The sequence below is a fragment of the Gadus chalcogrammus genome, chromosome 14, assembly GCF_026213295.1.
Source record: "Gadus chalcogrammus isolate NIFS_2021 chromosome 14, NIFS_Gcha_1.0, whole genome shotgun sequence".
Taxonomy (NCBI): Eukaryota; Metazoa; Chordata; class Actinopteri; order Gadiformes; family Gadidae; genus Gadus; species Gadus chalcogrammus.
The window spans coordinates 16293832-16318848 of NC_079425.1; the positions used below are offsets into that span (position 1 = coordinate 16293832).

At 42.3% G+C, this 25017-nt stretch overlaps 2 protein-coding genes across 2 annotated transcripts; one reads left to right on the forward strand and one right to left on the reverse strand.

Annotated features, from left to right (window-relative positions):
- Positions 1-269: 269 nt before the first annotated feature.
- Positions 270-8206, forward strand: ddias (DNA damage-induced apoptosis suppressor). The gene is made up of 5 exons (XM_056607814.1): positions 270-607; positions 970-1131; positions 1409-1511; positions 1914-2257; positions 2676-8206. Exons 1-5 carry the CDS (start codon positions 486-488, stop codon positions 4414-4416), a joined length of 2472 nt encoding a protein of 823 aa, XP_056463789.1. The 5' UTR covers positions 270-485; the 3' UTR covers positions 4417-8206.
- Positions 6891-24808, reverse strand: dpep1 (dipeptidase 1). Its single transcript, XM_056607815.1, has 10 exons — positions 24390-24808; positions 21496-21622; positions 18206-18338; positions 17160-17310; positions 16679-16748; positions 15680-15856; positions 10478-10562; positions 10291-10366; positions 9934-10069; positions 6891-8626 (listed from the first exon to the last, which is right to left on the reverse strand). The coding sequence occupies exons 1-10, from the start codon at positions 24515-24517 to the stop codon at positions 8435-8437; spliced, it is 1275 nt and encodes a 424-aa protein (XP_056463790.1). The 5' UTR covers positions 24518-24808; the 3' UTR covers positions 6891-8434.
- Positions 24809-25017: the final 209 nt, after the last annotated feature.

The window sequence follows — 25017 nt, forward strand, 5'->3', positions numbered from 1 at the left end:
CGGCCCCTCCAAACGCGTGGTACCCTTTTGGAAAATGCATTTTCCCGCACCCTCTAGTGGCTGCTTGTGGGAGTTTACAGTTTGACGATTGAAAAACCAGAACCAGGAAACTTAATTGACCACGATTCCGTATGGTTTGCCAGTACTCACATCAACTGTCGTTAATGACGACAATTGAATAAAGTTAAATAAAGACTAATAATAAGGAGCCCTAGAAACACAGCATGTATCCACAGATAGTCTAATAAAAGGTTGTCATTGAAGAGGAATATCCGGAACGCCCTATCTTTGCATGTTCCACTTCGGACTGTTTTCTTGGTGGAACTCTTTAGAGGGCGCTTGTTATGAAAGTCCAGTTCAGCGCATTTAAAAGTAATCACATCTGTCTGCTTTAATGGACTTTACGAAATTTTGTATGTGTTTCTCAGAAGACCAGGCCAATTATATTGATTCATCAGACTCACAAAACACGCTTTCCCGTTTCAATGGCAGTTAGACGGGCTCTGCTGGACTGTGCTGTGTTAAGTGTTCAAGAAGGAAGTGTTGTTTATCCATTCTGCAACAACTGCTACTCAAGGATAGACGTACAACTACAGGACTACAAAATGTAAATTGGCAGTGAATAATTAAACATGTGTTTGTGTTAAACAAGTATTATTCCGTTAAATTCGAATAATCCTTAATGATATGGCCCCTCGTAGTTCTTCGTCGAAAACTCGATTTCTCAACCCCCAGTTTAAGCCCCAAAGTTATTTTACGTAATTTAAACCGCCACCCATATCGTATGCGTTTGGAAAAATATAAATTGTCTACGATTGAATGAATTTAAAACACATATTTGACACATTTTTCAATTTTTTCAAATTGTGATACTTTCATAACCATCAGCATGCCAATACAGTAGAGTAGACGGTAGTCCAATACAATGAGGCCATGTTGTCTATAAAGTCTCACTTCTCCGTCTCACAGATGTGCATGCTCCAAGTGTGGCTATAATTGTCCAAAAGCCCAGGTGGGCTACAGATACCGTCTCTCTTTGAAAGTCGCTAGGCAGACGTCTATATTTGGGGTTACTGTGTTTGGAACATGTCTGGACCCATTATTTGGTATTCACGCCAGCGGCCTGCAAAGGTAGGCTACTTGTTATACTTTTGCATTAGAAATTATGATATCTCTATGGTAGTGTTTAAGTATCAAATATATACATGCTATCATTTTTTAATTTGTATTACTCTTACTAATATAGAAATATATTTTGTTTTATTTCTTATTCACACCCTGTACTTACTGCTGTGGCACCCATATTTCCTGTCTGGGATTAATAGTACTATCTCATTTTTGACATGATATGCGTTGAGAAGATGTCACCAGGTTGTGTTAAGATGTGGGCCATGTTTGTCCTCTGCAGGTTGATGGAAGAAGAACCGGTTGAAGCAGCAACTAGAGCAACGCTACTTAAGCAGGCGGTCGAGGACTGCTTCATTGGCAGACATTTAACTTTTGGGATAAAGGTGCAGAGTCTTGTGTTGTTCTGATTCTAAGTACATCGACATTGATTGATAATGAGTTTATTACCTATATTCATACAATTGTTCCATTAGTCAATACAATATTCCTTTCTAGTGTGTGCTGAGCTGCCATAGGTACTTCCACTACTGTACAGTACATTCATACTACTAGATAATTTGACATCACAACCAGGCAATGCAGTTCTATTGTAATTTTGTTGTGTGGTATAGCTATATCCATATTGGATTCCAAGAATGGATTCTCAATTAGTTAATTGTTCAATTACTACAGGGTTAGTTTATAATTTTAGGATAGACAATAAGCTATACTTTAAGCAATTATTCTCGTCAAAAGGACATCCTATCTGTATGTAATTCACTGAGCTCTTAACCTGCCCCCTATAGGTAAAAGACACAGATCGTGGCCCATGGTTCGATGGCTCCAGTGGTGTGACAGTGGGGACAACTGCGGGCCCTGCCCAGTTCATTGCCACCCAGATCCACCTAACTCCGGCGGGTGGGGGGGAAGGGTGCTCCGTGCTGCGCTACTACCATGCCCTGCAGCAGAGGGCCGGGGCCCTGCAGCCGAGGGCCGGGACCCTGCAGCCGAGGGCCGGGGCCCTGCGCTCCCCTGGCTCTAGTGAGGCCTTCAAACCGGCCGCTCCTCTTGTGCTACCTCTTAAGTCTCCTGGCAGGGCAGGCTTGAGCACCCCGCCACACTCCCCTCTCCTCTCCTGCTCCCTGTCCAGGTAATTTCCTCCTTACATTGTTTTAGCTACACTACGAGGCAGGCTGATTCAACGTGATACTCTTTTTCTATTAAGGTCAGTCTTGACTATCATAGGCGTCTGCTTATTAGCTTTATATCCTATCAACTTATTTTTGTTACAGTTCATTAATAGGTAGGGGTAATCAACAACAGTGGGGATCAAACCTGGTAGCTTTGAGGTCAAACAGACAAATAGGGTATGATGTGGCTGGATGGATAATGATGGGTTTCGTGTGCTTAAGTAATTTTCATGCAAAATGGAGTAGATGGATAGATATTTATGGAAAAATCATATTTTTTGCATTTTAATATCGTCAGAGCTCCCTTCTATGATGTCATACTTTGTATGATTGCCCCCTTCCTACCACCAGATTAATCTGCCATGGCTCTGTTTTCAGCCCCGACTCTCCTTGGCAACGGTCGATAGGGGTGGTTACCTCCTCAGCGGAACAGGACACTCAGCAGGATGAAGGCAATGAGCACGACGGCAGACCGCTACACCACCACCACCGACGAGCCAATGAGAGGCCGGCAGAGTCCCAGAGAGCACCAGCCACCGCTCTTCACTCAAGCAATAAGAGTCGCTTTAGTATCAACCATTCCTTCAAATGCACCCTGTGGTCACCGTCCGCTGCAGAGGTTCCTAGCATCGCCCCCATCCCGCCCACCTGTCCAAGACCCCTCCCCTACCGCGGCTCCCCGCCAGAGAACCAGCCAGTTGATGTGCTTGAATGTGATCCCCAGGCCTGGGAGGATGATATGGCCTACTCAGAGAGCCTGGAGGCGTTCATTGTGTGTCAGGAAAACTGGTCTGAAAGCAGAACTGCCAGTACTGATCGTGACAGAAATAGTTACGGTTCCGCCCGCCATTCCAGCAGGATGACGCTCGCTGATGTCAGCAAAACGTGCGCTCCAAGCTGTGCATGTGACGCCATGCACAAGTCAGCCAGGCTAGTGAACAAGGTGGTGGGCACGAAAGGAACTCCGATGTGTGGTGGATGTTCTCCTCCTGTGAGTTTTGACCCAATGGGATGCCAGGGATTATGTGTGGATGGCCCGGCACAAGCGTGTGATGGAGACATTACTGATGATATATACAACTGCTCTGCAGATCTGTTCAGTGACCCCATGGCCTTGGTCACCTTGGCAACGGAGATGCTCGGCCAGAAAGTGGGAGGACCTGCCAACGGACAAATTATCATTACGCACTCTGACTCCCAGACACTCAACACAGACGAAAACACGTCTAGTTTCGATAGCCCTGAAAATACCGCTCGATCTGACCTAAATCTGGAGTCCAAGACGCTGCCGGCGCACGATTATTTATTCAGATCCAATAAACACGGAGTAGGTTGCAGCAGGTATCGGGCCAGCGACTCCAACCAATTTCCACCACTACGGAATCAAACCACATTAGGTAGCATCATCCATGGAAGCGAACCTGTTCCGCTGGACTTCATCCCCCCCTCGCAGTCCACGCCCTTAAGGATCCATGTTCATACAGGGTTTGGATCTGCTGCTGTACACCAGACCAGTGCAGGGTCTAGACGGCTGGGCTGCTTAAAGCCAGACAGGCAGCCCCCTTTCCTCCCTCGCATTATCATTACCACACCTCCACCAACTGGGTGTAGCGTATCAAACCGCTTCACCGCCAGCCACAGCAGAACCCAGCCATTTCTGGGGCTGCACCCTGTTACCAGTAAGACGCCCACGAAAAGGAACCACAACCTCAACCTGATATCACGCAGAAGGTTGAGGAATCTGAACAGAGCTAACCACAATCTGACTAGCAGGCAGATCCTGAATCTTGAATGCCATGCAGCTTTGGGTCTAAAGTGTTTCAAAGACGTGTCCATCTCGGTTTTGTGCGTCGACAATGATGATGACATGGTTGTGACTCCCTTAATTGGTGAAATGTCCTTTCCTGTGAGTGCCGGACAGGGAGAGAATGCTGACGGCTGTATCAGAGAGACTCCATCATTGGAGATATCTGGAACACAGACGAACGCTGTGGAGTCTCAGACCTGGGGGAGGTCAGCTGAAGGTATGAGGAAGGATGGAAGCTTATGTCACTTTCTTTTTAATGAGGACCAGGAGTTTGATTTGTCCGGAGATTTGTTTGCGGACTCATTCCATTAGGAAGACATTTATGAACAGATATGTGGTGGAAAGATTTGTTGCTTACTTGCTTGTCACCAATTATTATTCTTATTAGCATTTAATGAAATTTGATGATTATCCTCCGCCGTGTTGTCTATGGACATGTAATACCACAACCCTTGTCGAACATATCAATGTCTAAAATTGTTTAAAAACGTTTTATGAGCTGTTGTCCAAACTAGAGTTTCCGACTCTAGTTGTAATTAAACCCATATAGCTATAATGTGGAAACCCCAGTCGATAATGTACACATTTCTGAGCGCATAATATCACATTTTGCCTATAATGTTGCAATGTATAACATTTTGGTTCACCCATTACGTAATGAAGCATGCATAATCATTTTCTCCTTACTTTATGAAGCAAGCGTAATCATTTTTTCCACACATGGCCACATGTTTTTTATCCCGACAAAAGCCTTGTAAGGAAAGTTCCTCTGCGTCTCTCTCGTAGATCGCACCATCTTTCAAGGTCTTTGGTTAATGCGACTGCATAACCATCTCTCAAATGATCAGCACCCCCAACCGTAGAGCCGACCATCATGCCTTGTGATGGTCCTGGTAATGTAAGCGGGAAAGCGCGCAGCGTCCAGGCACGCATCGAAGCACATTTTCCTGCAGCAGTCTACGCTCACTGCAGAAACCACACTCTCACTTGGCGATTGTGCACTGTCAGGGATGATTGTAACTGTCTAGACACGGTCAAATAAATAATGAACTTCATCACAGGCTCACCAAAGCGCCTACAGTGCTTTATGGCAAACAATCGCAACAAAGAAAACTTTAAATTCAAACATCGCGCCGACCTGCATATCAAGACACAAGTGACATGATCTTAAAGAGTCAGTGTCCGTATAACAAAAAAAAAACATGTCAATAACACAGTATGGTGAATAATGTCTATAGAGTCCACCACAAGACTACACTTTGTTGCTCGAACTTAATATTACTCTCCTACTTGAGCCTCCCGAAATGTCTTGCGATATTGATATCCCCCTTCCCCCCTCCGGACTGTTTTAGTTGTTTTCATTTCCTTATGCTTTGTGTGCATGCTATGTGTGACGGTAGGCTACTGCTGTCTGTCTTGGTCAGGACACTGGAAGAGATGTTTAATCTCAATGATGATTAATATTTTCAACTAACCAATAGTAGTTGCCTTGCATTTTAAAATGTCAATGCACTTTCTGCCCTGAATAACAGTAAAAGCTATTTCATAATTGATTTGCATGCATAATATACTACCCTTTCCATTGAACAATTACCCCTGCTACCATAAACTTTCGTCCGGATATTATCCTGATGGGCCGTATGTGTGAACAACGTATCATTTGTACCTTGAAAATCTCCTGAATAATACTACCCCTGAGGTAGCATTTTCTCTGTAGGAAATGCAAATTACCTTATACGTGAATGAGGAGTAGAAACTAAGTCTGTATTTCTCACACCACTTCAGTGGGCGTGTTGATGACGCTTCTGCATGTCATTGAGTGGCCCCCTAAATGATAATCAGTCTGTTGCCTTTTGTTCGCTGAATGGTTTGATGAATCTGTCGAACCATTCACCGTTCGATGAATTTGTGGTGATCGGACAGTATACGTTTTAAGATGAATGGCAAAATGTTATTATATTATGCTCAGAAATGTGTTACATTATTGACTGGGGTTGTCACATTATTGCTATGGGTTTATTTATAACTAGATGTTGAGCACACGTGTTGCTCACGCAAAAACTCTAGTAATATATAATATCACGGCCAAAGCTGTGCGCGCCTCTGGATGATATTATGAATAAACGACTGCGTTAGGTTCTCTGACGGTTCTGGTCCTTCCACATCAATCTGAAGTCGGGGTACATCTGGACTTCAGACAGACAAAGCCAATGTTTCTTCCCCCAATTCCTTCTCCGACATGACCAAGAATCAATATACGGTCTTATTTTACAAACCTGCACCCGCCCATACCCGCAAATAACATTCCGCACCCGAAGGAAAACATTAGATTGAACGCCGGAGAATTACACTAGCTGGTGTTTGGCGTGGTGCTTTAGATTGCTGTTGAAAAAAAAAGCACATCATCCACTGAGGACGGTTTTAGTTGACAGAATAACATATCCATCACCGGAGAAGGCTCGTTTCATCTAAATTGTGTGAGTCACCCGTCGGGTACCCGAACCCGTGCAGGACTCTGGCCGAGATAACCCCCACTGCGAGTCTTTACTTGTTGTGGAAGCACCAGAGACGTCTGAGTACCTGACGCAGTCTTTAATTCATTATAATCATCTGGAGGCTCACACAGCTTTTGGCCGGGATATTATATTTAATATATCATATAGATACCTATATAAATATTATATTATTTAGATGTAGAGCTCCGCGAGTCCAAAACGGCAACACTTTCAATACAGTTTCATGTCTCCACCGGTGAAATTGTCATGTGCACTATTTTTTTGTAATGTTTTTGTAAATGACACCTTACATAGAACTCATAAACTCTTAAGCTACCTGATCTGTACTTCCCATCGTCAAGTTCCTACGACAGGAACCAAGAATCAATCATGTCGGGGCTATTAAGAATATTGTGTGAATATAATATGTTCATGTGTAACATCCAGTATATATGCGTCCATGTCAAAGAAAAATAAATGATGGCCATAGGTTGTAAAAAAGTGCTTGAGAACCGAGGGGGCGGGGCCGGATTCAGAATGAAATTTAGCTAATTGTTCCACGTTTGTGAAATATTAAATACATATTTTGCTAATTTTTTAATCAGAGTAGGCCTATAGCCTACCCCCATTATATTCCCTCAAAACAACAAAAGAGCAATGAAAAGCCCCACGAGCAGTTCAAAACTATACGTTGATATATACTTATCTAAAAACGTTGATATTGAATGTAAATATATGCTGACATGTTTATACAGTTAGACTAGATGTATGAATAAGGTTATAAGCTGTATTGTATATACAGGTAAACTAGCTGTTTCTATAAGGTTATCACCTTATACATACATCTAGTCTAACTGTATATACAATACAGTCTTGAAATGTATTGGGATCAAATAAGTGGAAGTGCCGTTTTCGCACTAGTCTTTTTCTTTTTCATATAATTGCTTGTTATAGCAATATATTTTATTCACCATTGATCATCCACTTCTGAAATTGTATTTATGATTGAAATTCATAGATACAATTAACTTTTTACTTACTCTGCTCCTACATTGTTTTATCAGACTAAACGCATTTATCTTTTGAGCTGCTTCCTCCATCTTGTCTCCAATCTCAGAGTTTGAATATCAGCGACTTCAACATACGAAAAAAAAAAAGACAGGAATCTCAAGTCTGTATGGAGGACAACGTGTTATTGTAATTCAGATTACAACGAGTCAAGTCAGGTCAATCTTTATTTCTTAAGCGCATTTACAGACGGCTGAGCCGCACCAAAGTGCTTAAACGCAGGAAATGGACTGAGGCAAAAAGAAAAACAAGTAAAGGGTTAAAAGACAATGACTGTAGGAGTTAAAATATTGCACCTTTCTGGAATAAACCGGAAAGATAACTACCGTCAAGGGAGTTGATCTGTAGCTGGCCCTAGAGTGAAATAGATGACGGGCCTTGCAAGTGACTATAGGCCATAATAGCTTCTGTAATGTGTGTTTCCGTAGTATACAGAAATATTTTGCTAGGAGTCCTATGTGTGATTGCTCATTCGGGATTGTATTGGTAAGAGTAGGTTATACCTAATTTAGTATGATTTTAGGCAGAACTTTGAATCAAAAAACATGCTGTGATTTAATGTTTGTACGATTAAATAAATAATACATTAGTCAGGAGCAGTTAGAGTTAAGTGTCTTGCTCAGGGACACATCAACACCGATCGAACTAGAAACCTTTCAGTTACAAGACAACTGCTCTACCTCCTGAGCTCAGCCGACAAAGTATGCAGGACTATATTCCAGACCTTTCGAGTCCTCTCTGAGAGTGAGACAGGCAGCTAGACGCATCTAATGCTCTCTGAGCTGGAGGCAGGCAAACAAAGACATGAGGACAGTCAGCCAGCTGAGGGAAGAGCCCCACGAGCTGCTGTCAGGGTAACTGCTGTCAGGGTAACCATAGCTGGTCCTGCAGGTGTTCTGCACCTCCTCCAATGGAATGGGGACGTCGTCTGGTGGAGCAGCGGCCAGACTGTCCCGCACCTGAGCGCAGACAGAGGGTGAGTGGCTTTGTGTTTGTGTGTTTATGTACTTTGTTATACTGTGTGTGTGTTTGTGTTTATGGACTGTGTGTGGTAAAGTACCGTGTGTGTGTGTGTTTGTTTGTGCTTAATTACAGTCAGGGTGTGTTTGTGTTTATTTTGTCTTACTGTAGTCCCTGTGTGTATCTGCTTATGTACTTTCAGTGATTGTGTGTTTGATATGCGGTCCTGTGGCCGCATATCATATCACTGTGGGTCTATTTAATAATATGTGGCAATACATTGACAAACATCGTTTTTTACCAGTATTGCATACATTATCATTATCGACTAAACATTGACGTGGACTGTATTATGCGTTACGTGTTTAGTTTTTTGGCATTTAACCAGATGGCTGCACAAACACGCGCCAAGCATCATCCGCACTAAAACGAACACTCACTCGTGTTAAAACTATGTTTTCTCACTGTCGAATACTCATGAATCCTAAAAGTTATGGGCTTGTACACAATGTCTGTGCCAAGAAAATATGTGTTTGCTGTACGGTGTTTGCAGATGCATTAATTTAAAAGTACAACTTATATCCACTGTATCAGCTGTTCTTTCCCAAATAATTTAACCAACATTATCATTTAGCTACCCTAAAACGAGATTTTGCTTTGGAAGGCTGGGATATACTTTGTTCGAGTTTATTATTGTTATTATTATTATTTCAATGAACTACAGTATTCATTCATGCAGCCCCTATTGAAAGATTGTTTTTTCATTGTTTTTTTTTTTTCCACAATCCACATGCTATTTCTATGCAGTTTCACACATATGAGCAATCTTTTACATCATAATATTTAAATTAGGCTAATTGTTTGTATGTTTGTGCTGTGTATAGCCTATGTGTGTGTAAGCTTATGTTACAGTTCCAACCTGCCTGGCACGTCAAAATAGCAACACCAACTCCGCTATCCGCTAGGGCACCTAGACCAGGATTTTTTCGGTCAGCGGCGCAATTCCAGAATCGATCGATCAGTAAGATAGCACCAATGCACCACGTATAATTTGCGCCGGAACACGCCTCTGCTTTACGCCGACACGGCTCTCAGGGTGCAAGTGTAGCGGCGCGAGCTTGCTGTGGGGGGAAATCAGCTTTGCGCCGGGTGCAAACTAGCAACGATACGATTCGGTGTAGAAAGACAATTGTGCTGGGTGGAAGATACGGCACTGTGTGTGTTTTTGCGGGTGTCTTTATGTAGTGTAGCCTATGTCATGATGTGGTGTGTGTGTGTGTGAGAATGTGTGTGTGTTTCCTCTCACCTCCTCTGTCTTTTTGAGAACCCTGAGAAGGTTTTCTCCTAAAGCTGCTTTGACTTCCTCATCCTTCCATCCTCTTGCCAGCAGCTCTGCTACCAACACCGGCATCTTAGACACATCCTCCAGACCCGTTGGTACCCTGAACACACACACACACACACACACACACACACACACACACACACACACACACACACACACACACACACACACACACACACACACACACACACACACACACACACACACACACACACACACACACACGTACACACACGCGCGTGCACACGCACACATTTAAATTTTTGTCCAATATTTGACAACGTGAAAGTTGTTAGGGTGGACAGAGTTTCTACTTGCCTGGTCACTCCATCATAATCTCCTCCAAAGCCGATTATACTGGGTCCAGCTAATTTCTTTATGTAGTCAAAGTGATCTAGGACAAAGTCAATCACAGGGTCACAACAGAGTCGATGATTTATTGAATAAATTTCATTTTTTGGTATTTCTTTAATGGGTGCTGTCATCTAGTGATGAAATATTGTACCCGCTACATTGGAGACGTTGGCCGTACGGCTGCATGTTACGTAGTCGTTGTAGAAGTTTATCATGACAATGCCGCCTTTGTCTCTCTGTGGAGGAAAGGTAAGAGTTCAAAGATTTGTTTTATTATGTGAGTACCGAAAGCAGCGCTCAACTATTGTTATTGTTTATTCTTTCTTTCTTATTCTCTACACATTTTGGGACCCTATACTCCTTCCACATTTTTATCCTAGAGACTACATTCCACTTTTAAAGTGTTCAGATTAGCTTCGAATTGTGCACTACCATGTTCAACCATGTTAAATATACATAACATGGTAAATATATATGAAACTTTTTAACATATTCTACTATAAAATATTATTTTTGTAATGGAAGTCAATGGGAGGAAGGCGAAGCCATCCAACTTAGGCCCCGTCCACACGGAGCCTTTTCTGTTACATGTCCGTGGGGGGTTTAAAATCTATCCGGACCTATGCGGTTTCGTGTTAGGATTCGTGTGGACGCCTGAAACACAATTGATGACATCATTAGCCCCCCACCAGCTGGGCGACTTATTATTTGTATTATTTTTGTAGCTTTAAATACAGCCCCTTGATAAATGTAATTACAAACTGTACATTAAAAAGTATTTCTGCTAAATTTAAACGGTTGAATCTCCTCGTAACGGTATGTTTGCATACAGCGCGCAGGGCCGCAGGCTGTATGCGCGCAGGCTTGATGCGCTCCACTTTTTTCTGTGGAGAACCAGCGCCTTGAATATTTACTACAGCGTTTCTACAGCTCGATGCGGTTTCGCAATGAATCCGTATTTACGGAGATATTCCTGAACCGCATAAAACGAGACCGGACCGTTGCGGCTCCGTGTGGACGGGGCCTCACTTCAACTACTTCAGACTTTCACTTTGCAACTTGGTCATTGTTTAACCGTTCCCCCCCATTCAAACATTTAACAAATCAACACACTTGAACAGATTTTCGATATTATTGATACCTTTTCAATTTAATTTCATACCCGCTTCGTATATTTTCAGTTGGTCTCATTGAATTCCGTTAAGTCTAGAATTAAGGCTAGAACGTGAGAATTCCAACGCAAAAAGTAATCATTTTGGAAGTCGCAGAGCCTAACAACGACAATATTTGACCAACAAACACAATGTTAGGCGGAATTTATACAGAATTTCTTGTTTCACTGGCGCTAAAATTATGAATCGATTGGAAATATGATTGTTATATTGGCCGTTTGTGTGTAGGGACCCCCTGTTATTATGGCTAGAGGCCTGGTTCTTCCTACATATTCGGTGTACTTCCTGGAGATGATAATGCTAACGTGCTGGAATACAATCTCTTTCACGTCATGCTATCTAAACAAACACTACACAGTATAATACATTTTCTCTTACAAGAAGGTTGTCTCATATCTAGCTGTAGGTGAGTTTGGAAACTAAGATTCCTAGTGTTTAGAATTACGATTGCTTGTACTAACTTTCCATCTGTTACTGCTGTGTGGTTTAGGCTTGTGCTGTTGTGATCAGTTAAGAGGTTGTTCAGGCTAGTTTCTGTCACTTAAGGTGAGAACAAAAGGCTTGATAGCTGGGCGGAGCCAAGTCTGCCTATTTAGCAGAGTCAGGAAGCTGACTAAACTCAGTATAATACATAATACAACTTGCTACACAACTTCAGTCCTCTCTCACGACAATAAACTCAACGAGCATTCCCAATCTGGTTTCCTTACACATCAAAGCACAGAGACTGCACTCCTTCGAGTCGTAAACGACCTGCTCCTGTCTGTGGATAATTGTTCCACAACATTCTAATCCTTCTGGATTTAAGCGCTGCATTTGGGTTTATCAGCCCACTGATCCTCTTCCCAGCTTACTCACTGACTGCCTATCTGACCTAAAGCTCTGGATGCACATCTAGAATCCTTCTCATCAGTCCCAAATCTCAACAGTCCGAATCACATAGGGCCCTATCTTGCATCCAGTGCAATTGACTTTCTACACAGACGCATGTGTCGTTGCTAGTTTGCAACTGGTGCGGAGCGTTCTTTTCCCTCCACAGGCACACGTGGCTAAATCAGGGAATGATCTTGCGCCCCAAGGGGCGGTTCAGCGGAAGGAGGAGGCGTGATCTGGCACAAACGTTCCCTGGTGCTATTTTGCAGTTTCAGAAAACAATGCCGCCATAAACCAGGAAATACCTGGTTTAAATTCAGTGGCGGGTTGTTCAGATGCTATTTTAAGGGCGCATGAATAATGTTGCTCGTGCACCTCACACATACACTCTGCTTTTCTAATCTACCTAGCCACACATTCTTGGTCAATTATTTGGGAAAGAAAAGCTGATACAGCGGTAATAAGTTGTACTTTTAAAGCAATGCATCTGCAAACACCGTACAGCAAAACACATATTCTCTTAACAAACATCGTGTACAAGCCCATAACTTTTAGGATTGATGAGTATATGATCGTGAGAAAACATTGTTTCACCGCGCGTGAGAATGCGGGCACGCGTGTTTGCATGTGTAAAATAATTAATGAATGCGGGTGTGCGTGTGTGCATCATTCTGTTTAAACACATGCAAACTAAACGTGTAACGCATAATACAGTCCATGGCAATGTATAGGCCTCTTAACAGGGGGACACATGCATATTAGGAATACAAGTCGATAACGATAATGTGTACAATACTGGCAAGAAACAACGTTTGTTAATGTATTGCGTATATCATTAAATAGAACCACAGTTACCGCATATCATATGTGTGTTAAGTTTTCTTTGGTAACATTTATTTGAGGACTCAGTATTTCTGAAGTTGCGGAAGAAAATGCTATTCCATGTCTGAATTAGGACAAATTATTTGGCCATAAACTGAGCCATTTGAAGTTTAAAATTCATGTGGTAATGCATCTGTCTCATCGGAGACTGCAAAAGCGCTGTCAAAATATCAACTCGTCAGATCAAATGCGCTCATGGCTCTTAAAGGGGATGGGAGATGGCACTCTCATTGGTTTATTGCATGTTACGCCCAAACCACCCCTACAGGTAATTAGGTTACTTCAGGGCAACCCTTTATAGATTTGTGTCGGGCGCAATAGTCATTTATCCGCCGGTATAATAGCAACATCGCCATAGAACCGCCCACAAAGCTACTTGCGTTTGGCGCTTCTCACTTGCGTTTCAGACTGTTAAAATAGGGCCCATAGTCCCAGTCTGAACATTGATGGAACAATGGCACAATCTGCTTCCGTTGTCAGAAACCTCTGCATACTGCTTGACCCCTCACTCAGTTTCGATCCCCACATTAAATCCCTCACTAAGACCGCATTCTTTACCTCAGTAACATAGAACGCATTCGCCCCTTCCGCTCTACCTCTGATGCTCTAACCCTGGTTCACTCCTTCATTACCTCATGGTTAAACTACTGCAACTCCCTCTTCATTGGCCTCCCAACTAAATCACTCCAAGGATTGCAATATATTCAAAATTAAGCAGCCAGGCTACTCACTCATACCAAGCAATCTGCTCAAATCACACCTATTCTCTCTCAGCTTCACTGGTTACTGGTTCTGCCCCGGATAAAATTCAAAATTCTTCTTCTCCCCTTCAAAGCCCTCCATGACTTTGCCCCTCCTTACTTTTGTGACCATCTGACCCCTTATACTCCATCCCGCTCCCCCAAATCATCTAACCACAATCTCCTCTCTGTCCCCCGCACCAGACTTCCTACCCTGGGTGTTCTTCAGTTATTTCAGCGCCATGGCTCCCAAACTCTGGAATTCCCTTCCTAAGTCCCTCCGTGACCATCCCATGTTATGCTGTCTTGTTCCGTGTGTGCTCATGACAATGTAAAGCGACCTTGAGTGTGAGAAAGGCGCTATATAAAATAAACATTATTATTATGAGAGGTTTCGAAAATGCAAATATTGGGAGAGACAAGAGATGGAGGTGGGAGACCAGAAAAAAATGTGAAATTAAAGAATGAAGAAAGAAAACAGATTATTCTTTTGTCACTTCCACCAAACAGGCCATAAGGGCCGCATATTAGACCAGAAATTCGTAATGTTATCATCTGTTCACACCAAAAGTATATATTTGCTTTTTCTATTAGAAATATTTAGTTTTCGAAATCTATCTCCAGCTGTATCTATCACCAGCTGTATCTATCACCAAATGTGATCCTCCTGTGAAGGAGGATCACAGGATCTCATTCGAAACTTTGTCTCTGGCATTATTTGAAATTATTTGACAAGGACCCATAACATCTTCTGGATAAATATTCAGTTACCTTGAAAGTTTTGGAAAACCTTGAACAAATTGTGAAGAATGTACCGTAAATGCATGCATGCATTACAAAATTGGTACAATTAAAGGTCTCCAAAAAGTTAGGTACCGATTTGACTACTTTGGTAGCCATGTCAATAACCATGTCAATAATGACATTATTGCCTCTAGGAACAATAAGATCCTTATGGAGAGATTTTTCTGTAGTTAAGAGTTTTGGAAAACCTTGAGCAAACCATCAAAAATGTACCATTAATCCAAATGCATTAATCATGCTCCTTCATCGTGCCCATCTAAAGCAATTTCCATTTTATAAAATAAAAAAATGCTAATACGATATGCAAATGAGCCCACGTTTCAATAATTCAGAAGTCCACTTGAAAGTGGCCTAGGGAATTAAAACTTAACATGTTTGCTTAATAGCCTCGCTAGCATTAGCATGCACATGGAAATTGCCAATATGGAGCGTTTGCCCATGCAACAACACACATTTTCTTCAAAGAAAGCCCATGGCAACATGTCTCGTTTAAATGTTATTTTAATAAAGCTTCTTTGAAAACTGGTTTTCATTGCCATTTACATTACAGCCCAATTCCCCTCTCCTGCACTACAATTCCCTTCTTACCTCTCGTCTACTCCTCTTCTTACCATTCCCCAATTCTCCTCTTCTCTTCACCTACCTCCATTCTCTTCTAATCTCCTCATTCGCATCTTCTCATTCTCATCTTCGCATTCTCTCTCATTCTAATTTCTTCTCATCCCCCCCCTCTCCTATCCTCCTTTCCCCTCATCAATAAATAAGTTAATGAATAATAACTATTATATAAAAGTATCATAGTATTATAGATAGTGAAACACTATGCACACTTACAGAAATATATAATACATTTTATTTCTCTCTCCTGAGATTTGAACTCACCACCTTGAGGAGAATGTCGTCGGGGACGTTTCTTTTGTGAGGACAGATGCCGTAGGCGGAGGAGTGGCTGAAGATGACGGGGGCTGCCGACATGTTTAGTACCTGGTTCATTACCTCCACTGACATATGGGATAGGTCTATCAACATTCCCAGCCGGTTCATCTCCTTGATCACTTGCTGTGATTGGAAGAAACAAGATTTGTAATTCATTACTTGCACTGCAGCAAGCAGGGCAAGTACTGTTAAACTTCTTCTTCTTCTTCTACTTATCTGCCACTTTTTCAGTCGCTAACCACCCCCACAAACCAAAAAGACCAAAAAAAGACCATTTGTTTACAATGTACCACTTTGGTACATCCTCATTAGAGATGTGTAATGTTCCGTCTGTTTCCTTGTCTTGTTTTGGTGTGTTTGCTGTTTTACTTTGGCCTCTCTGTCTTGTTTCTCCCCATGTCCAGTCAAGTTTCCCTCCTGTGTGATTACTGCTCCCTCCCCTAATGTGTTTCAGCTGTATCTCGTTCCGTGCCCTGTGTTTGGTATTTAAACCCTTGTCTTTCCTTTGTTCCTTGTAGGATCATTGTGGTTTGTGGTGAGTTGCGTCCTGTGTGTTCCCGGTGTTCCCTGTTTTACCCGTGTCACCTGTGTCACCTGTGTTCTCGGTGTTCCATGCCTTTTGCGTTAATACATTACCCTTTACCTGAACTGTCTGCTATTGGGTCCTACCTGCCTACCTGCCACACGCTAACCGTGACAGGGATGCACCAATCACAAACAATCAGAATCAGATCATGGTTTTCAATTTTCTAAAAGCAAATTGGCAGATTCCGATACCGACTGCCGATTTATAGATTTTCATCACATTTTCATCATCATCATATAAACTATGCATACATTATTTAGAATCTAGATAATGAGCTTCATATGTATGTGTATATATATATATATATATATATATATATATATATATATATATATATAGTATGTAGCCTATTGACTGACCTTGCCAAATGGAGAGAGCCCGTTGTGTTCGGAGTGTCCAGACTCGGTGTCCACCAGCCAGTTATCTGCCCTGTCAGCAGAACAATCAAAATTACCTCATGGTTCCTTTATTTGTGCATTTCTCATATTCCTTCTTTCCTTACATTCTTTCCCCAATGCATCGGTTCCTTTTCCTTAGACACTAATTTAATATTAAACAGCCAGCTGCTGGTTCTCTCATGTCGCCAGATATCCCTAAGTCAACACATCCTATAAGGCTATATGTGTTCCCACACCCCCTTAGTCTCCGCAGATAGGTTCTCCAGCTGTATATGTTTGTTTGTATGTATGTGTGTGTGTCTGTGTGTCTGCATTTCTTGATTTGTGTGTGCGTGTGTGTGAGCTTGTTCCTACAATGGTTTGTTGCACAGGTATGTGTGTGTCAGCATGTGTCTGTTTGTGCCTCAATATGGTTTGTGTGTGCGTGTGTGTGCGCTTCTACCAGGGTGTGTTGCAGGAGTGTGTCAGGGTGAGGTAGCGGACCCCCAGGAGGTACATGGCACGCAGGGTCCCAAGGGAGCTGTCCAGGGAATGACCCCCCTCCACCCCGATGAGACAGGCCGTCCTATTATCTCTGAACGCCGCTCTGATCTCTGACCGCACAGCAGGGGATAGGTTCACAATTAGTGGGAGTAAAGTAGAATATTTTGTTATGGTATATATAACGTTCCTTGGATTAGAGTAGTAGAGAAGAGGTTATTGGAATAGAGTATTTGAGTATAGAGTATAGTGAGTGAGTATAGTAAGAAGAAGAAAGGGGGGGGGGGGGGGGCTTCAGTTCCGGGGGTTCAGTTTTGGTAGGTGGGGGGGGGGGGTTGCTCGGGTATGGCTCAGTTTATGGCAAAATAATAGGCCTAATTCACACATTGAATAGTGTTTTCTTCTACTTCTTCAGAAACACTGAGCCGTCATGTAAATCAGAGTATCAGATTTATTTTTTTGTATTTGTATCACGTTCGTAATTATAATGTTGATTTTAAATTATTTTACATACTTGATTACATTGCTACTTTACGCCGGTCACCAATTTTTGCATTGCACAGTCTTGCTGTGCGTGGAATACATTGTAAAGTTGTGTTGTTTGTTTTCGAGCTGGTTTGCTAAAGCGGCTAACAATAACAATGACTAGCCAACGAGAAACGGGAAATGCACTACGACCAAAAGGGGACGTGCCCCCGCTAATTCCGCAAGAAAGCTTGGAGATTTGCAATTTACGACTTGCACGAACCGGCGTACCCTCGAAATGGATTACAGCATGAGACGACTGAGAGGGGAAATCATGACAGCAACTGTTTTTATCCTATAGCAAAATGCCCTTGCCCATACCAGCTCATAAATCAATCTTAATTCATTGTTAGTTACTTAGGATAAACGTGTCCATTAAAAAATGTGTTAGTAAATGGTAGGAAGTACAGTCAAAAAGTTGATGATGTATCAAACAAAAGGGTTAGAGCGTTTAAAATGAGACGCGTTGACTGTGAGTCTGACCTTGGCTGCTGGCGGTGAAGCGAAATGTTTCTGGATACTTCTGACACATCCTGTGGATCACATCGATCTGTTCCAATGTCTGTCTCACTGCGTCTTTGTATTGAGTATCACATGGGACGAAGGCTGACCAGAACTACAAAGGCACAATGGATACAAAGACAAACACAGAGTGAGTAGACATTGGGAGCTGCCAATCTTAATCTCCAAGGTGGACACTCAGAGCTGCACAGTATTCAATTCAATCCAAAGAGCTTTATTCCAAAGAGAAATTCATTTGTGGTCAGGCACATACAATCAAGACATACTTCAACAATAAACAGTTAGTAATAATCGTGTACGAGAATAAATAAATTCTTAAAAGCTAAAAAACACCCTGTGGATAGGGGTGGAGGTATGGGTAGGGAGAATAGATTGTTAGTTGGTGGAAGGTGAATAGGTTGGAGTCTGTAGTGATGGGTTGGGTTGGGCAGGATGGGGGGGGCTTACTGTTTATTCAACAGCCTGATGGAAGCTGGAACAAAGGTGGACATGGCTCGTTTGGTTCTTAGAGGCAGGGAACGAAGTCTCCTCCCTGAAGGTAGCAGATGGTACTGGTTGTTGAGGTTACGAGTGGGGTCCGATATGATCCGTCTACTTTTCCGGATGGCTGTGAGAGCGGTGGTCTGTGGCTGTCCAATGATCCTCCCACTCATCTTTATGATCCTGTTAAGGGGACATTTGTTCACCTCACTCAGGGAACCCAAGGATGCTGAAGGCGAGGCAGGTTTAATGAAGGAGTTGTAAAATGACTGAAGGTTTTGTCGACCTGCAGCCATCGTAGCCTCTGGAGAGAGTACAGTTGTTGTTGACGTTTCTACATTTCATGAGTTACTTTTGAAGGTGAGCTTGAGATCAGTCACGGAACCGAGGTATGTGTATTCTTCCAGTCTCTCGATTATCTGGCCATCTAACTGAAGAGCAGGGGGGCTGGTGGAGGAGTGCCTGAAATCTATGAGCATCTCTTTGGTTTTGGAGATGTTCAAGGTGAGACGGTTATCCCTGCAACAGAGAGAGACGTCTTCCACCGCAGACTGCAGTTGCTGCACTGAGTTTGAGCTGAGTATTTAATATATACCATGTCAGGATTCTCACTTCTGCAGTCGTTGGTCTGGTGTCAAGTAGTAGACGCTGAACAGAAATAGTATTTACTAAGTATTCGGATGCAGCCCAAGACTAAAGCGTATCTGTTGACCAGAGTATTTACATATATAGCTTTACATTTAAGGCAATACTTGTCTTGAAATTATACGGAGGAGGCGGGCCATGCTGGTGTCACATACCATTGTTGTGAACGGCAGTTACCGTTTCAGAACGGCGTGTGCCGTTCTGAAAGTTTTAAATGCACTTGAAAGGTCAATGAACACCAGCCTGGCAAAGTTCCCTGGTTTCTCCAGGTGCATGTGGACATTATGAAGCAGCGTCTCAACTGAATCATTAACCCCTCCGTCCTTCCTGTAGGCAAATTGAAGTGGGTCAGTAAAGCCACCCACCTCCATCTGCAGTTTAGTGAGAATGAGCCTTTCAAAGCTCTTCATCACTATTGATGTCAGGGCTACAGGGCGAGAGTCATTATTGCAGGTGGGGTTGCTGTGTTTGGGTACTGGACAGATGATGGAAGACTTCCAGAGGGCAGGGACGGAGTGCTGTGCTAGTGAGCGGTTCAAGAGCCCACAGAAAGCTCCTGAGAGTCCCCTGCAGCAGGTCTTCAGGAGGCGACCTGATATCCTGAGAGTCCCCTGTAGCAGGTCTTCAGGAGGCGACCTGATATCCTGTGCGGACCAGCTGCTTTGCAGGGGTTCACTCCTTTGAAAACGTTCTCTACGTCCTCCTTCTGTACTGCAAATGCTGCTGTGGATACTGAATTGTCTGTTAGCCCATTCATGAGTGCCTCTGTTTCTGTGGAAAGGTCTTTCTGCTCAAACCTGCAGTAGAAATTGTTGAGATCTTCATCAAATTCAGTTGGGCTTTGTTCTGTGGGACATTTTGTGTTACAGTTGGAGGAGACGCCGACCAGTGTCTTAACACCCTTCTATGCTTTATGTAATAAATGAACCCTATATTCTATGGCAAATTCTGATTATTGTCAGGCATATTCATTAATGTTGGTAAATATTTCCCGTATAAATTGGGTCTGACCTGAGTTGGGCCTAAAATGCTCATTCCACGTGAAGGGTCCAAGGGATCAGAATGTACAAAAACTGTACTATAAACACAGGACTTTGAACCAATCGAACATGCTATTTTTCTTAACGTTATCTGTATGGTCTGACATGTTATGTAAGTTTGTAAGATGACTTGCAAAAAGTGAAGATATAAGGAGTAGGACGAGAATCATTCGTCAGTGTCTTTGCAAACCTCACTCGTCTTTGTTGTTGCTTGTTAGCGGGTAACCATAATGTCTCTGGATACTGGAATCAGGACTCCCCGACTCCTCATGCTCTCTTAGTTAGTTGAAGTGATAGAACTCGGTTATTTTCTTCCGTGGCGTAACCGTCTTGGAAAAGCTTTTCCACTTTTTCCTTATACACTCTTTTGGCCTTCTTAATTTGTTTGTTGAGTTTTGCCTGGATCAGTTTTGATTCTGTTTTCTGAGTTAAAAGCAATTTTCTTTTTATTGATTGTTGTTTTGAGTTCTTTGGTAATCCAAGGTTTATTGTTGGAGAATATTTTAACGGTTTTTGAAGGTATGTTTTCTTCACAAAATTGGATGCATTCTGAAGATTCATGAGCTGTCCCATTGCTTTACCCTTTCCATTAACACATCCTCCCGTTGTAACTGGGTTTTGTAGGCAGGTATAAGGTGTATTACATAGTGATCAGCAGTGCTCAAAGGTGTTTTTTGCCTTGCTTAGTAGGCGTTTTTCACATCAGCCCACTGTAATTTTGCAGTTTGCTTGTAGCAGTACAACCAGTCTTCTACTGGTGGACAATGGGAGGTTGTTGGGGAAAGGTTTAGACAGCATGAGGATCTCAACAGGATCGCTCCCTCTTAAAGCACATAGCTTAAGGGATATGTTTGTTAGTATGGTTTTGAATAGTGAAAAATACTGACAAATATACACAAAAATATATTATAAATAAAATAGATAAATAAAAAATGATCTGATACATGCAATTGCAATTTAGTTGTGTATCAGACTAAATTGCATGTATAGCATAATACACTTATATAGCATAATACACTTACTTAGTCGTAAGTGTTTTATGCTAATCAGCAATACCATTATTATAAGGTATGGACAAAAGGCTACCTGTGCCCCCAGCTTCCCCGCCTTGATCTTGGGGATGTTGGTGTGTGTAGTGTTCAGCGTGTTCAGATCAACTTTGTTCAGCTGGTTGTTAAACCGTTCCCGGAGCTGCCATGGCAGGTCGTTATGACTAAAGGAACACAGGTGAAACACAGGAGATAAAACACACTTTTGTCAAATATAACTTGATCCACAACAAACCTGATCAATGCATGGACCAACAGAGCAAAGGTACCGGTCCCGCATGTCCGAGAGAGCAGTTCGCATGAGATGGCTGTGATCCAGCGGTGCCTACCGTACACCTAACCCCCTAGATAGGTATGATCGTACTCAGCCAGGGAAGTTCAGGTCCATGCTTCAAGGTTAATGCAAGAGGGGTAAGGGAGGAGACCATGCAGAGTCCAGGTGATATTATATAGCGTTTAATGAGGCAATAAGACAATCTATGCTTGGGCGTGCCAAGTTGTGGGCTAGCAACAATGAGGAAGACGGTCGAGAATCACAGGAAAAAGAGCCACGTGAGAAATCTGCTCATCTAGGTCATTAACCACGCACACTTTGCAAATGCAACTAAATTCTACCCACTGTGGCTTAAAGAGGACGTATTATGCAAAAATGGCTTATACCTGGCCCTTCACTTGCTCCACATGTTTTTCCCCGACTTAAATAGTGGAAAAATCTGAAATCTGGCCGTGCCCCTGTTTGTTTGCTGTCTTGTTCCGAAGTGTGGTTCTGAACAGGTCTGATAGAACAGGCCGTTTTGATAATACCCCGACCTTGACGTCATGGATAGGGACATTTGCTTTATCCAGCCCCTCTCAGGTGAAGAACCACTTCCAGTTAAACCACAGCATATGCTCTGTAGAGGGATGCATGTCGGTCTGTCTGGGTAGTGGTTGACAACAGTGCCCAAGACAAAGTTTCGCTCTTCAGAAACGTATAGTGCCACGGTGTGTGTGTGTATGGATGGTGAGGCTCTGTCTGCACATTCTCTCAAATCCCAGAAATGGCAGGACAGAGTGGATTTTATTTTATACAACTTTTTGTTTGTGTGTGAAAAATAAATCCCTTCGGATTGCTTCCGCAATGAGGGCCAATTCACAGCCGCATTGCTTCTGTTAAAGCTTAAACATGGAGCAATTACACAGATGAAAATAATGCATACAGAATTGTAGCAGCAAAACTATTTACATCAGCCTCGGCAGGAATATGTCGCAATTTCCAATAAATCGAAAAATGAAATATTGACTATTCAACCTACACAAAAATATCCCTTTACTTCCAAATCAATTGTAATTAAGTGTCGCAAATGGCAATTCAAGGATGAGGGGGATTATGAGAAGTACATGTTCATTTTTAGACTTTTGTATTTGAGGTTGTTGCCCTGGTTGTTTCACAGAAATTTGGTATCGAAAACGAGACGTTATAGATACAACTTCACACCATGTTATCAAAAGCAACCTATTGTGATGTACCGCAGTCCAACATTGGCTTGTAGGGCCGACTGCTATCTAGATTAACAATCATATAATAGATAACGATAATTATAGGTACATGAATGTAGCTTACCACTATGGATGCAATAAGAGTACTATGTGTAGAGGAACAGGTTATAGGTTATATAGGTTGTTACTTCTGCCATGTAATATAACATATGCATTGACTATGTGGACTATAACAAAGCTCCCGATAGTGATTGTTTAAACTGATTTATTCACTGGCTAGATCCGTAAATAATTGACCTTGACCTTGAAAACGATAAAACTTATAATATGGAGCTCTCTCGTTTAAATATTTCTTCCGCAAAACTGTGAATCAACTCCCTTTAGAACAACTGCAACTATGAAAACCTACTCAAGTGGTAATGGTTTGCGATGTAACAATGCTACGTTGCTACATTGTGTTCAAAGCTGCTTGTCAGTAGTTTTAGTATTGGGTTACTTTCGTATTAAATAGGGGAAAGAATACCATCAATATTTCTAATAGTAGTCCAACAAACAACTCATAAACAGGTTTTACATTTTATAAACCATTATACATTCATTTGAAAAACAAAGGCATAAGCATTTAAGTCAATGGTAGCACCTTATTGTCAGTCAGCTAATTAGAAGATAGAAAGTAAGGCCCGTTTACACGAGGACGCTTGCAGGTAAAAACGTCCAAATATTTTATCGGAAGTGCCTTTTGTTTAGACGGTGACAGTGTTTTTGGGGCTTAAAAACGCAAAAATCTGAAACCACCCTCCCAAGTGGAAAAACTTGAATACGCTCCGCCGTAATGTTTCCGTCTACACTGCCAAGATGCAAAACTCTGCTCAGATCTGCTCACATAACTTATGCGTTAACGTCACATACAGGCCCAGTACAGGGAAATAAACAAACATGTTTATTTCATTACTGAACGGCGAAGGATCTGTAATTATGTTTTGGTTTTCGCGGCGCAGATAAGAGAAGAAGGAAGATTCTACGCATAAGCTCAGACATGTTGGTGTTGTGTGATGGTGTATCACAGCACCACCTAGCCGCCTGGCATTCATACCCAATCGAAATCCACACACTTTTGCGTCACCGTATGCACGCAGATTTCCTCCCGAAAACGCTTGTCTAAACGCGGAATAAAAAGTGAAGACGCAACGCCACTTTTGCATCTTCCGTTCAGACCATCATCATGAAAACATAGCCTAAGAGATCAACTAGTTAGAAGAGGTTAGCTGGTTAGTTGAACGCTAGCCAGATAGATGTCAGCTAGTAAGTGGACATCTAATTAGTGGTCAACGATAGTAAGAGTTTACATAATGCTAGTTATAAAGTAGCTAGTAGAAAGGCAGATCCTTAGATATCAAGCGGTTTCAAGACATATAGTTAGAGGTCCACTAGCTGGACTTGTTGATTACTCACCCATCTATCAGAGGAGTCTCAGACATGAGATTCAAAGCTCTGGTCATGTACTGATCCTGAGCCGTGATTTGAGCCACGACAAAGGACATGACCCCCATAAGTCTACATACATGCGCTAAAGATAACATTATTTCCACTTCTGTCTCACAAACACAGAGACCTAAATCGCACAATCTACGCGACTTCTTCAGTTGTTTTTTCCGCTGGGTCTAAGTCATGAGCCAGTTTGTGTCTGTCCTATGTAGAGTCTGAAGTCTCTACCCTTTTCCTCCACACTCATCTGTTCTCCGCCTGGATTCTGGAGATTTCCAGAGACGCCCGCCACGCCTCCTCTTTGGCCAAGGTGGACATTATCACACAGCAGATGACCATGTTAATCATTTACATGCCAAAGAAGAATGAGTACAGCTCAGAGAAGATTGGTCAATCCAAATGAAAATACCCAGGAAAGGGAGGGAGAGTAAAAAGATTCCAGTTCCAAAAGCTTTGGAGAAAACATCTGGTGATAATGATTCTGAGACTAAATGAAAACAGCTAGCAGTATTTCACAACATGTTTTCTTACATTGGCTTTCGGTTAGGGTGTTGGTTTCTGTAAGACCTTTATTTGTAATTTGCGAATTATTTTG